This window comes from Berghia stephanieae, chromosome 1 (assembly GCF_034508935.2).
Source record: "Berghia stephanieae isolate SIO BIC M18660-M18661 chromosome 1, UCSD_Bste_1.3, whole genome shotgun sequence".
Lineage (NCBI taxonomy): Eukaryota > Metazoa > Mollusca > Gastropoda > Nudibranchia > Aeolidiidae > Berghia > Berghia stephanieae.
In genome coordinates, this window is record NC_088360.1 from 68,195,197 (window position 1) to 68,209,498 (window position 14,302).

At 35.1% G+C, this 14,302-nt stretch overlaps 1 protein-coding gene across 1 annotated transcript in view; it reads left to right on the forward strand.

Annotated features, from left to right (window-relative positions):
* Positions 1 to 9,054, forward strand: part of LOC144980145 (tubulinyl-Tyr carboxypeptidase 1-like) — a 16,968-nt gene extending 7,914 nt beyond the window's left edge. The window contains exons 6-11 of the mRNA XM_078927707.1: positions 1 to 49; positions 1,722 to 1,767; positions 2,478 to 2,557; positions 5,091 to 5,174; positions 7,258 to 7,370; positions 8,900 to 9,054. The exon at positions 1 to 49 is cut by the window's left edge and continues 123 nt beyond it. Of these exons, the coding sequence (XP_078783833.1) occupies positions 1 to 49; positions 1,722 to 1,767; positions 2,478 to 2,557; positions 5,091 to 5,174; positions 7,258 to 7,370; positions 8,900 to 8,975 (448 nt within the window). The 3' untranslated portion in view covers positions 8,976 to 9,054. The remainder of the gene's footprint in view (positions 50 to 1,721; positions 1,768 to 2,477; positions 2,558 to 5,090; positions 5,175 to 7,257; positions 7,371 to 8,899) is intronic.
* Positions 9,055 to 14,302: the final 5,248 nt, after the last annotated feature.

Here is a 14,302-nt window from a genome sequence, read left to right on the forward strand (position 1 = left end):
TGGAATGAGTCGGCGGGTTGATCTTATGTACAAGCCAATGGAATTCAAAGTATGTATCATTTAGCCTATAGTGATAATTATTGATCTAAGAATGCATTGCATTATATTATTATGTATCTATCTCGATAAAATGATCATTTTTTCTCTATGTTTTTAGATACAGTGCAACCTCAATATAACGACGACTGGAATAACAACAATCCCTGGATAGTGGCATTGACCTTATGTACCCACATTTTTTGCAATATACAGTATTATTAGTAATAAAATCGCCAAAATAGTGACACACATTTTAATAAAACCTCTGTTTAGCGACATTCATATAACAATAATCAGCAGTTGACACCAATGCTTGATACAAAAGAATCTACCTGATTTCTAGCCAATAATAACACTTCTTTTCAGGGAATGAGATGTCCTACTGATGAAAATTGCGGGATTTTGAAAACAAAGAAAACCGGTTTTAAAGTGGAAATGGTCAAAATGATCAAATTTCAGTTTTTAGTTGTTTCAGAAACTACAATAATTTTTCAACATTAAAACATAATATCTTTATTCGAAATATTGTCATAAATGAAGCTAACCTATCAAGTAGGAATTTGGTTCCTTTTATAAGTTGAAACCAGGAAGTCTACCAAAATTTGTCACACCATCTTTTAGTTTGCACCACTATAATAAATCGATGCTGTATAAATATTTTCCTTATCATGTACAATTTAGATTTTAATGATAAGCAGAGATGTTAAATTTATCATTTACATAAGTGTTTTGTCGGTAAAATAGACAAAAAAAGCTTTTAAAGTGTTTTTTTTCTCTCTCATACGGATTTGGGGCATGCCACTTTACCCCGTGCCCCAAAACCGTACATGCCTTGACACAAATCCAAAGTGTTTATCAAAGTATCCAAAAGATCACATAAATTTCAAAATGTCAGAATATATACAGTGCATATCCACTTAAGGTGATTCTAAAAACAACAAGGGGTTCAAAACCAATAGTAACACCATTTTAATACATGTCAATGACCATTACTATCATGCTTTTTGTGTTATATTAATCTTTCTGTCGTTTGATAAAGGGGAAACCAAAAACATTGTCTTTTTATATAAACTTAAGCTGAAATTCTACCACATCATTGTCATATAAACTTTATTTTGAAAGTATATTAGGTCCTATGACTATAAATGTAATACTGTATGGGTTTGGGGCAAGCCGTGTATGGGTTTGGAAATCTATTTTCGTTTTTTTTAGCTAGGTTAACTGATAATACCTCACATGTATATACATCAAGCCAATCAAAAGATGTCAAATAATTGAGTTTCTGAAACTGCAGAGAGTTTAGTTGAACCTTTCTGCCGTTAGAGCTGTTAGAATTTGAAGTATAGAAAAAGCATACGGATTTGGGGTGACCTACCTTGTAATAGGCATGTAGTGTTTTGAAAAGAAGTGGTAAAGAGGTTTATAAATGATAATCTCCTCAGTCATTTTTTTTTTTTTTTTTTTTTTTTTGAAACCGAGGGAGTTTGGAATGCCCTGCATAAATAATTTTTACAACTATTGTTAATAATAGAGAGGAGTTACAGTTTGCAATTGATCCTCTTCTTTTTAATACAAACCAAAGTTTTTTTTTAAATGCCCAGTCTATATCATTTAATTACTATTGCTAATAAAAGAAGGGAATTATTACTTTTAATCGGCCCTATTTTTTATTTTTTTTTCAGAACCTTGCTGATTTGGTTTTTGATTTTGAGCGATGCTATATGTCATGTAAGTTGAATGTCACATCGTGTAAGATTTTTAGAAAACACACTCTGCTGTGCTGCTATGCACTCAGAAAAATAAAGATTTGAAAAAGTATACATGAAACAGTGCCAGACAAGGCAGAAAGAAAAATACAAGAAAAAAAAAACCTCCCATAAAAACAACCTGCGTCAACTGGGGATTGATCCTCAGACCTCCTTGTAGCCTTTGTCGTGTAATGGTAATGGTAGCACCTCGGAAGTTTAGTGTTCAATCATCATTGAGGCAGGCCGTTATTTTGGAATTTTGTTTCTCTTTCTGCTTTGGCACCGTTTCATACACATTTTTTTTTTCAGATTTTTATTCGACACCAGTGCCTGTTCCTTAATTTGTCACTTTGATATTTTCAGAAAAATAAATGAAAAATTTATATTGAAGAAATTAAAAATAATTGTGTATTTGTTTGAGCTCAGGATCTTGTATGGGGATAGGAATGATGTGTTTACTAAAGTAGGAACATCATAAATATCCATTACTTGCTCAACTAGCAATTATAGTAAGAAATCATATTTAAATGGTTCGCCAAAGGAACCCCAAAATGTCAACATCATCTGTCTTCGGAAATTAAATTGATGCTTCCATTCCATTTGACTATTGCCATTACATAAATGGTCGTTTATTTTTATAACCCCATGAAGAATTCAAAGTCTTCTATTTCTCTGACTGATTATTACCAGACTGGCACAGTGTGAAAAAAGTAAAAGTTGGATTGCCAATAATCCATGATCAACACTCATATGAACTCATCAACTGGAAGGTTCGAAATAGTCCTATATCATATTTATTTTACTCATTTTGTTTTTCTTTTGAAAGGGTAACTTTTGCTACTGAGTGGAGGAGAATGTATTTATCTAGTCTCAAACAAACAATGCTTCAAACTAATTTACGTGGTCACATAACACTGAATGTACTTTATTGGTCTTGCATCAAGAAAGCTTTGGTCTAAATAATATACCAACCACCCTTGACAGCAGGGCATAATGGTTTGGAACTGTGTTTTCAGTCCACCAGTGGACTGAAAACACAGATGTGTATTCAGTCCACCGGAAATAAACATATTTAAAATGGACCAATTATCGATAATGACGACATTGATACTGAGCCTATTGTAAGGTAGTCATCATCAAAAGTGGATATGCATAACATTTATGGCAATTTGACGGCTTAATAATATCATTTACAGCGTTTTATTTACTCTCGGAAAGTCTTGAGTGAGAGTTGTTGGAAATCGGGAGCCTGAATTAGATCTCAATTCTCGATACCATGGTTGCCAGATAGCCAAAATTGACCACACAGAGAATAATGTTTCTATAAGTAATCTAAAATTGACATTTATATCTATTTTTAATGTTTCCTAGTCCGTTATAATTTTTATGATTACCAAAACCGATGAGTTTTCCAAGGAGATCATAGTTTTAGTATTGTTTGCCCAAGTAAGGTTCTATTTGGTCACTTTTCACATCGATCACTGGCCTCGAGACGCCTGTGTACTCCCTTGGCAAAAAATTCTCAAGTTCAACACGTTGACGCCATTCCTGGTGACTCGAGAAGTTTGATCGACTTTTAATTTTGTAAAAAGATGATTTACTTTTACTCACTTTTAAGATTATTATTTTAATTTAGAACACAGTGAGGCATCAAAATGTATTGCCTTGTGTATTTCTTGTACGTAACAATATGAATCCAGAGAAAAACGAACAAACAAAACAAAAACCAATCAAAAAAAAAAAAAAGATAAAAGAAAAATAGAGAACATCTTTATAGTTATAGGGTCTTGAATGTGTTTAAGGGAGCGTCAGAGAGAAAAGGGGGTGGGGGTGGGAGAGTTTGGAGATAGAGTACAGATAAATAGATAGATAGATAGATAGAGAGAGAGAGAGAGGAGAGAAGAGAGAGAGAGAGAGAGAGAGAAGAGAGAGAGAGAGAGAGAAGAGAGAGAGAGAGAGAGAGAAGAGAGAAGGACTGCTTTGTAGCTACTTGTACTCGATTTTTATTTTTATTTTGGTTCCTATCCTTATTTATAAGGTTAAAGCTTGGGACACTTTTGGTGTAGACAAAATCGACTTGAGCAGCAAGGAAGATGACTCTACATTCTTTTAAGGACTCTTTTGTTTTTAAAGGTTTGATGGCGCTTATAAAATATTGAGGTCATTTTAGGGCAAGTAGAAAGGAAAAAATGGGATGCCAGTAAAAAAAAATACAGTTTTAGAAGACATGATAGACGATGAACAATAGACCAGCTCTACAATTCAAAGGACAAGGGATGATTTTGTAAGTATAGACGATAATTGGTCCTTATTAATTATTTTTATTTCCGGTGGACTGAATACACAGCTGTGTTTTCAGTCCACTGGTGGACTGAAAACACAGTTCCTAATGGTTTATAGTACATTTAGATAATTTATTTAGATTATCAATCCATTCTGCAAAAGCCTACCCACACTATGTACTGCCATGAAACCTTCGTCCAAGCATGCAAGCACTATACATTTTCATAATGCCTGGGACTTTCAGCTTGTCTCTACATCGAGTGTAATTTTGCAACTTTTTTTTACAAGGAAGTTATCATCAAACGGGTTCTGGTCGTTAATCCTTTGCCAGCCACCGAGAGCCTCCTCTTTGTATTACAAGAACACTTCCAGATTATAGTTGTATCCCCTTCCTATATACCAATCGGAGACAAGACAGATTTGGATGTCCCTTTAGTTTCAAACTGCATTGTCATCCAAAATCATATTACAAGTGCCTAACATTTCATGAAACATACATATACGTTGTACACACTGAGAAATAATGTCTGCCAATTGCTCAGAGCATGATTAAAATATGGATAAGCACAATATAATTGTTTTATTTTATTTTGATAATTAGATTAATTAATTCAATTTAATTTAATAATTATTTTAATGTCTTCTAAATAATGCATTGATAATGATAAAGGGTAACTTCAAATGTTGAAAATTGATTGTGAATAATGTCCTGAAACTGTCATTTTAATTTTTTTCTCTAATAGAAAACCAACATTTGGTCCAAAAACATTTGCTTTTTGACATACTCTGTATTTTAGATGATTTTTAATGTGATGGTCACGCCTTCTTATGGTCCAATTTTTTTAAATGATGAAAGTTGTTTTGCATCTTTAAAAAAAAAGAAGAAAAAAAAAGAGATAACTTGGCCTCTTTCATTATATCAAAGTGTGGTCTTGGATATGTTTGCAAGTTCATTGTCAGTTGTCAGATTGTACAACTATCATGTCATCTCACCATTTTTACAAATTATTTCCTTTTCAGGCCTTGGCAGTAAATATGAGCAAGTCTTCAAAAAAGGAAATCTCTAGAGATTTAGAAATACATTCAAGAAGAATGAAAAGTCTGGTGGGTTTGAATAGAAGAAAAATGTTTCAAACTTTGGCATGTATACTAGTTAGGAACCTGGACTAAAGGATAAGACATTTCCATGCATCAAGGAAACCTCAATCTCCATACAGCTGGGAAGAAATTAGCTCGTGATTTGTACATTGAAACTGACACAGCCATAATATTGACCATCAGGTTGATGGGTTATCTATTTCAGGGTTTTTCTTTTGGGGGGTCGGGGTGGGATGGTCTACTAAAAGCAATTAAAAAAATTAGGCAAGTTGTCCACTTATTGTTAAATTGACGTGGTGCTGGAAGCAGGGCAAGAGAATGTCACCAGATGTAGTTATATTTAAATAATCATTGATCGAGACAGTCATTTTGATGACCACAGATCGTTTACAAAGGTGTTAAGTCTGCATATGATGCGAGGTATGAAGACAAGGTTCGCACCTGTTCTCTTTGCGACTTTGTTGACTTCATGTATGTGTCTGTTAACAAGTCTATTTTGTGCTACATACTTGCACTCTGCACCAACAATCTCATATGTTTAAATCCTACTACAACTTCTACTACTATTACTACTAGTTTTATTACAACTACTATGTACGATATACCTCGAATCAGCCATGAAAGATCTAAGACCAAAATTACCACCAATAAAGAAGATCACTCGTGAATTGATGTACGCAGATGATACAGACCTAATCTGAACATCAAGCGAAAATATACTTGCCAATAATATCAACTACTCTAGAAGCATGAAATATGAAAGTGAATCAATCCAAAACAGAATATACAAAAATCAATAGGAATTTATATGAATGGAAAAGTGTAAGTAAACTAGGCAATTTGATCAACGAAAATGAAGACATCATAAAACGAAAGCAGCTGGCCACCAATCATTCAACCAACTCCAAAATTTATGGAATAGAAATAACTAATCAGTGAGAATAAACGAATACTTATTTACGAGGCACTGATTATTCCGATATTGACATATAATTGTGGAACCTGGGGCCCCACAAAAAAGAACTTAGAAAGTCTCGATTCATACCACCGCAAATAATTATGTCGTGTAATCGGAATCTATTGGCCAGAGACAATTACAAATACTGATCTCTCTGAAAAAAACAGGGTCCAACGCTTGAGTACAATAATAAAAGAACATCGATGGAAGCTTTTTGGTCACATCCTATGTCGAGAAGATAATATCCCAGCCCAAACTGCAATGACAGAATATTTCCTTCATGGCAACAAATATGTAGGGATGAACCGGGACCTCTCTACGTATCAGAAATTTCTGGATTCAGATGAGGCCGAATTAATCCCTGAAGAACTAAGAAATACTGAAGTGCCCTCCGTACTAAAGTCAAAACAAGATCTTGACAGCCTCAAAACTCTGGCCCAGGACTGCGACCAATGGAAATAATTAACAACATGGATGGAGAGAGCAGCTATACTTATCGACCATGACTGAATCACACAATTCTCAGCAAGCGTCATTCGGACTGCGAAGCTTACTACTTACTTACCTACTTACTATGTACTACTACTACCTCGACTACAAGTACTTATACTACTACTAACACAGACACCACCACTACTACTACTTTTACTAATACTACTACAACAACCTTTTACTACAATGCACTAATACCACTACTGATGCTGCTGCTACCTACTATTCTTATTACCATTATTTATCATTGTTTTTACTGACAATATTCTTCATGTATGTGTCTGTTAACAAGTCTATATTGTGCTACATACTTGCACTCTGCACCAACAATCTCATGTTTAAATACTACTACAACTTCTACTACTATTACTAGTAGTTACTACTATGTACTACATACAATACACTAATACTACTACTGATGCTGTTACCATTATTTACTGATAATATTCTCATAATTATCGTCATCGTCATTATTGTTATCATCATCTCTTTATATTAGATATCATTATTATTGTCATTGTTGCTGGTGGTAGTGTTTTTGTTACTGATTACTATATTACCATTATCATTATACGAATTTTGTTGTACTCTTAATAGACTTCTAAAAATAAATGCCTATTAATATTAATATTCTCACAGGCAAAATCATGGACATCAGGCCCCTATGCATCTGTGAAAATGCTCGGCTCTGTTGATACAATGAAGGATATACATTCAACAGAAGAAGCAAGTCCAGTGCGATTGAGAAGATCGTAAGTAAAAGCTGCACTATATTAACTCCCATTTGCAATCCTCAAAGCAATTATTTAGTTTTAGCAGCAGCTTAACTGCTTTTGTGGTAGACTACTTTGAGGTCATTTCTCAGTGCCTAAGAAATTAAAGATGGTACACAACACAAATGAGCAGACTAGTTTAGAGTTCATTGACTGCAACATACATGCCATAGACAATGTTTGTTTTTTAAGGGTTTTACGGCACTTGCAGGACAAAACCAAGTCATCTCATTCCAAGACAAAGACAGAAAGCAAGTTGGAAAACAGATGTAGGGAAATAGAAGACAAATTAAGTGCATCCCTGCCCACTAGGGGAGGTAGGAACTCCACCCAGCCAAAGGCACTAAATAAAAGCGAGACAAAGGGGAATGTGTAGTTACAAAAGTTGGCAGCAATCTATCCCTGCTAGAAGCTGTGGACTGTAAAAAGTAATAAACAAAAATGAACAGCTTCAATAAAAGAACAAAATACCAAATACGGAACGAAGTTTCAGGTTCAAAACCCTTCTTCATCCTACAACAAAAAACAATAAAACATTAATACATTACTAAAAAATCCAGACAGACTGCAGAGAAAAAATAAGCACCTCCTTTCTGTAATAAAATCTTGGAATGGAAAGGATATGCTCATTTATATTCTCTGCTGTCTATCTGGGTAATGTATTCATGTTTTATTGGGGTTTTTTTTGTTGTTGTTCGCTGAAGAAGGGGTTTGAGTTTGAGGCGAAAACATTTGTGTTTGGTATTTTGTTCTGTTTTAAAGCTGTTATATTCATTTCTGTTTATTACTTTTTGCCAGAAGGGAGACACTGAAATGGTTTCTAACTCAAATGAAATGCAGTCAAATAGAAATAATATATATACTGTATTGAGTTCTTTAAAGATGCACCACAAACTCTCAGGACCAATTTGTTTTCTCTTTTGGATATGCAACATTTAATCTGATCAGTTAGTTTATATAAAGAAGAAGAAGATGATAATAAGATGTTAAACAGGGGAAAAATAGCATCTCTCTTATAAAACAAAACAAACACACAATCGAACCAACTGCCCCAAAGGACCTCAAAGTGTTAGACCACCACTTATGGTTATCGGAGCTCGGGGCCTATTATAAAATTAATGATTAATGATGTCTTGCATATGGTAATTATTTTAATGTTCCACACATTACATTGCTTTTATTTCCAAGTACTATTGCTGTGACAGTAAAAATAGAATTCTTTTTAGTTTCCACCTTTCCACCTCATGGTCAATGAGAAATGAAACAAACATTTCTGTACTCTGAAAATTGATGTTCTGATCTTTGTTAGAATTCAAGATAAACTGGTAGTCTTTAAATAAAAATACTGTAAACGCAATTTTGTCATTAAAAGATATGCCCATTTGCACCACCCCGCATACACACACACACGAATAACATTCTCTTAAATTTAAATATTTATCAGCTAGTGATTCGAAGCATTGTGTATCCAAATATCCCATTATTTTTTTTTATCTTTTTCACCTCAGACATTCTGAACACAGTGCCAAAATAGTAGCCAGGAAGGACTATACAGGAGACGACAGCTATCAGGTCCGAATTTGATGATATTTTATGATGTTTGGCTATGGAAACTGGTTTGTAATGTAATTGCAATGAAAATAAATTGCTTCCTCTCAATGCATTCAAGTTGTTGGTTTCTTGATTTTAAAAAAGTTCATTATTTAACTTGTCTAATTTCCACTTGACAGTTTCTATTTACATAAACAGGAATGAAATGATTATACACCAAGCAGATCCACGAAGTGTTTCAATTGTTATCACTGAAAAGGCAATTATCACCATATGAGTTTAGTATTATTTTCACTGCTGCAGGATTATGCTTTGCTTTGCTTTGTTTTTAAGGGTTTTACGGCGCTTGCAACACATTTAGGTCATATCAGAGCGCCAGTAAAACGGAAGAAAATTGGATAGTAAACAGTTCTAGATGTACAATTAAAATGACGTGAGGAAAAATTTAGACTAGGGGGAGTGGTTCAAATAGGGAACAGATGTAGATTCCAAGAGCACACTATCAGTGCACTTAGTTTGAGATCTCACCCAGACACCAGCCCAGGAACCCATTAAGAGGAACACCCTCAAATGTTAAAAATAACAGAACATACAGAGAGATGATTTACAAGGGAAAAAATATCATCTCCCAAAACTATAATTATACATTCGACTGTTTTCCTCCAAGTCCAGGTCTCTGGTCAGGGTCAGGACAAAACTAAGTAATCTAATTCCAAGACAAAGACAGAAAGCAATTGAAAAACAACACACACACACACACACACACATATATATATATATATATATATATATATATATATATATATATATATATATAATATATATATATAAATATATATATATATATATATATATATATATATATATATAGAGAGAGAGAGAGAGAGAGAGAGAGAGAGCGCGCGAGAGAGAGAGAGAGAGAGAGATGTTTATTTTCAAGGGTTTTACGACGCTTGCAACACAATCAGGTCATATCAGCGCCAGGTAAAACTGTCGTCTGCATTTTTTGCCAAATTGGGACCTAAAATTTGCCAAAATTTGCCCAAAAAAACCCCAAAATTTGCCAAGAAATTTGCCAAAAAGACCAAAATTTGCCAAAACATTTGCCGAGGAGAACTAAGCGTTTCAGTAAAAATTAACACGCGATACAGAAAAAAATATATATAAAAGACAATTTATTACATTTAAGAAGGCTACATTATGAATAGCGTTGTTACAAAAATTTTAAAGGATCATTATTCGTAGAGAGTAGCTTCCCTTGGTTTGGGCCCAGGCACAGAGTTCTTCTCGGCCCAGGCAAAGTTGCAACATTTCTCAAGTTCCGCACTGTTTTTCTCTCGTTATTTTGTTTTCGCTTCTTTTTTTCCCCAACATTTGCCACGCGATTTGCCAATTTTGGGAAAGTTGCGGATCGCCCTGATATTTGCGGCCGCAAAAAATGCAGATGACAGGTAAAAGGAAGAAAATGGGATAGTAAATAAAATTTGAGATTTACAATTAAAAGCACACAATAAAAATAGGACAAAGGGAGAATGGTACAAATAGGGCACAGATGTAGATTCCAAGACCACACTATCATTGTACTTAGTTTGAGATCACCTAAAAGTCTCATCCGGACACAAGCACAGGTCCCCACTAAGAGTATATCCCAGAAGGTAATTATGTCACTACATTACAGTCCAAAGACGACCCAAGGGCAATTTATGTCAATATATTGCATCTCATCACTTGACAACAATATGCATCATTTTTCAAACGTTGTGTTAAAATTGGAAGCAGAAGTCTTGATGTCACACCTTCCTCTGTTCCAGTTATAACTCATTGGAAATCCTATCTTCCAGTTATAACTCATTGGAAGTGTGTAACCAGTCCTATCTTCCAGTTATAACTCATTGGAAATCCTATCTTCCAGTTATAACTCATTGGAAATGTTTAACCAGTCCTATCTTCCAGTTATAACTCATTGGAAATCCTATCTTCCAGTTATAACTCATTGGAAGTGTGAAACCAGTCCTCCAGATGACAAACAATGAACAGATGGAATCATACGGTGGATGACTATTTTAGTAGCAGGATGTATATGCAGATTCTTATAATTGCATGGCGTAAAAGAGCGAGGATGGATGATCTTGCAAACTATCAGTTGCACAAGGAATGTATCCAGCCATCCGAAGGACTGGTTTCACACTTCTAGGGAGATTGGAACCAATATTTTGAAATCACATTATTGTTGCTTATTGTGAGTGATGCTCAGGATTTATGGGCTGTGTGCTTCGGGTGATAAGCATATACATATTGAGGTGGCTTCTGTTCACGTTCATGGGTTAATACCAGTCAAAAATAAAAACACTGATATGTTTATTCGACTAGTTTAACAAAGTATTCTATAAATGACGAAATTTTCAAAAGAGTATGCATTGCATGTTGATTGAATAACCCGAGACTCATTCTTTAAGACAGAAGTAAAAAAGGCAATCATGTCAAGAGCTTGCCAGATATAGCAACAAGACATCACGGAAGAACCATCAAATTGACCATAACATTAATAGAGCACTCTAAAACCATTAGCTAAATATATTATAATAATGCCCATCATCTATGCCACGAATCTCAGTAACAGTTGCTGCAGCGAATGGTCATGGTTATTTTTACCACAGCAACGACAACGGATGACAACGCACAACAACGACGACGGAAATGACGATGATGATGATGTGATGATGATGATTATGATGATGATGATGATGTGATGATGATGATGATGATTATGATGATGACGATGGTGATGATGATGATGATGATGATGATGATGGTGAATATTGGGTCTAAAGTTTATCCAGAAGTTGATATATTTTCGACAATAATCATAAGCAGGACCATAAAAACTGTATATAAAAAAAGGAAAAGAAATAAATCTAAACAAAATAAACTCACCGTAACAAACAACATATTATTATTATTATTATCATTATTATTATTATTATCATCATCATCTTCACCATCATCATCATTATTATTATTATATTACTACTGTTATTCTTCTTCTTCTTATTATTATTACTATTATTATTATTATTATTATTATTAGCCAACTGGGTCAAATTTCATCATTATTAATATCCCCCCCCCCCCCCCCCTCGTTTTAAGAATAAAAGAATAAAACTCTTAACATGCCAGCCGGATAGAAGGTACCAGCACAAAGAAAAAAATATAACCTTCAACGTTTACAGTCTGATTTATACATAGTGAGAACTATTAATTGAGTACAGTGAGAGAATGTGAGGAAAGAGCCTTTTCCAATGTCTCAACTATGTGCCGAGCACGAGGCTCGAGCCCAGGACCTTCCGATCCGAAAGCGAGTGTCATACCACTAGACCACATATCCGCACCAAGACATCATGCTGAAAGTAATCGCATCAAATTCAAATAGTCCTTCCTTCACTCCTTCAGAGCTGCAAGGCTGGTGTAGCGGGAGTTAATCTCTGTTTCTTTAGTGTGAAACGAACAATAGTAATTGCTTGATACCCCTTGGATAGGACACAGGTTTATTGTAAAGTACTTTCCACCAGATCTTACAAACACAGATTCCCCATCATTCCTGGGTGGACAGTGGGGTCAAATAAAAATCTCTACTTTGCCCTTAGCATGTAAAGCGAATACCCTAATAATTGAGCTAGAGGGACCAACTTCACATCAAAGACCCATTTAAATACCTTTACTTTAAATATTTGAAATGAAATAAATTTAATGAACAGCAGTCCTTAAGAGAAGAGGCATGAAGCCCAAGGAGCCGGGGATTATCCCGGTGTCTATGGCATGAAACAGACAATAACAATTGCTAGCTACCCTTTGAATAGGAAGGTAGTCTATCACAAAGTACTTTCATGAGATCTGACAGACTTAGCTACCCAATCACAACCCCTCCGACCATCACTATCCCCCCCCCCCCCCCCCTTTCTACCACTTACATTACATCAGAAAACAATGCAATGGTTTCTTCCTCTGTTTCCCTCTCCTCTGCCTCCATCCATTCTAACCCCACCACTGGCAGCCACTACTACTAAATGCTCTTCAAAACCTAGTAATAATAAAGCACCGTCCCAATGATAAGAAAAGACATCAGCTTCACATAAAAGCTCATTACCCAATCAGTTTTCATCAGGCACAGTTAATCAGTCAGTTGTCACACATCATTCGCTTTATTAGGCATAGGTCTATCAACATATTGATCAGTCAGTCACTTGCCTCCCACTAGCCTTTTGTTGAGTCGTCATGGTATGTTACACAAAGTACATGGTCGTTAAAAGGTCACCCAATGACTACTACTCCCCCACCCTTATCCCACCTCCATTCTCTGACGCCCGGGTTATTCCATTCTTCCCTTGGAATAGACCCTGAGACAAATTTCTCCAATGAGATGAATAAAGGGAATTTTATTAATTTATATGAGGTCATTGTGTGCGAGTCGTACTGTACGTAAGTTGACTACACTTCCTGATTTAGATTTTATTGCAGGTTTTATTATAAGCAAAATTTTCCTTCTCCCACTTTTAGGTCGTCTCTGATGCAAATTTAAAAGTTACAAACTTGGTTGCTAATTGAACTAAGAGGAATACCCTCAAATTTTAAAAAATCATATTATATATATATATATCCGATATTTGAGGTGAATTCTTAATTCAGAAAAGTACCAGAGCATACTGAATGTCTCAATCGTTTCTATGTTACATGTTTGTATTGAGAATTTGGCTATTAAGCTTAAATGCTGGTCAAATAACTTTGCGGCATATGTGTGTGTTGAACCCGTGACCTCAAGAAGTCTGGGAGAGAAGGCTCTAGTTAGAAGCGACCTTTTCTGGGGTTGTGGATAGCTCATATCTCCCCAGCCAGGCAGAGTTGTCGTACTAGTAAGGTCACGAGAGAGAGAGAGAGAGAGAGAGAGAGAGAGAGAGAGAGAGAGAGAGAGAGAGAGAGAGAGAGAGAGAGGAGAGAGAGAGAGAGAGAGAGAGAGAGAGGGGAGAGAGAGAGAGAGAGAGAGAGAGAGAGAGAGAGAGAGAGAGAGAGGAGGATGTGTGTGTGCGTGTGTGCAGGATAATGATTTAAGTTTGTTTTAATTTTTTAAAGTGTTTTACAGCAATTGCAACTTACGGGGCAGTTTAGTGTCATTAAAAAGGAAGAAGATTAGGGTTTTACAGTGCTTGCAATACATTAAGGTCATTTCAGCGACAGTAAAAAAGGAAGAAAATGGGAAAGTCAATAAATTATAGAATTACAATTAAAGCACCAAAGAAAAAGTAAGACAAAATTGGTTAAAAAAGGGAACGGATGTAAGTTCCAAAAGCATACCATCACCTAAAAAT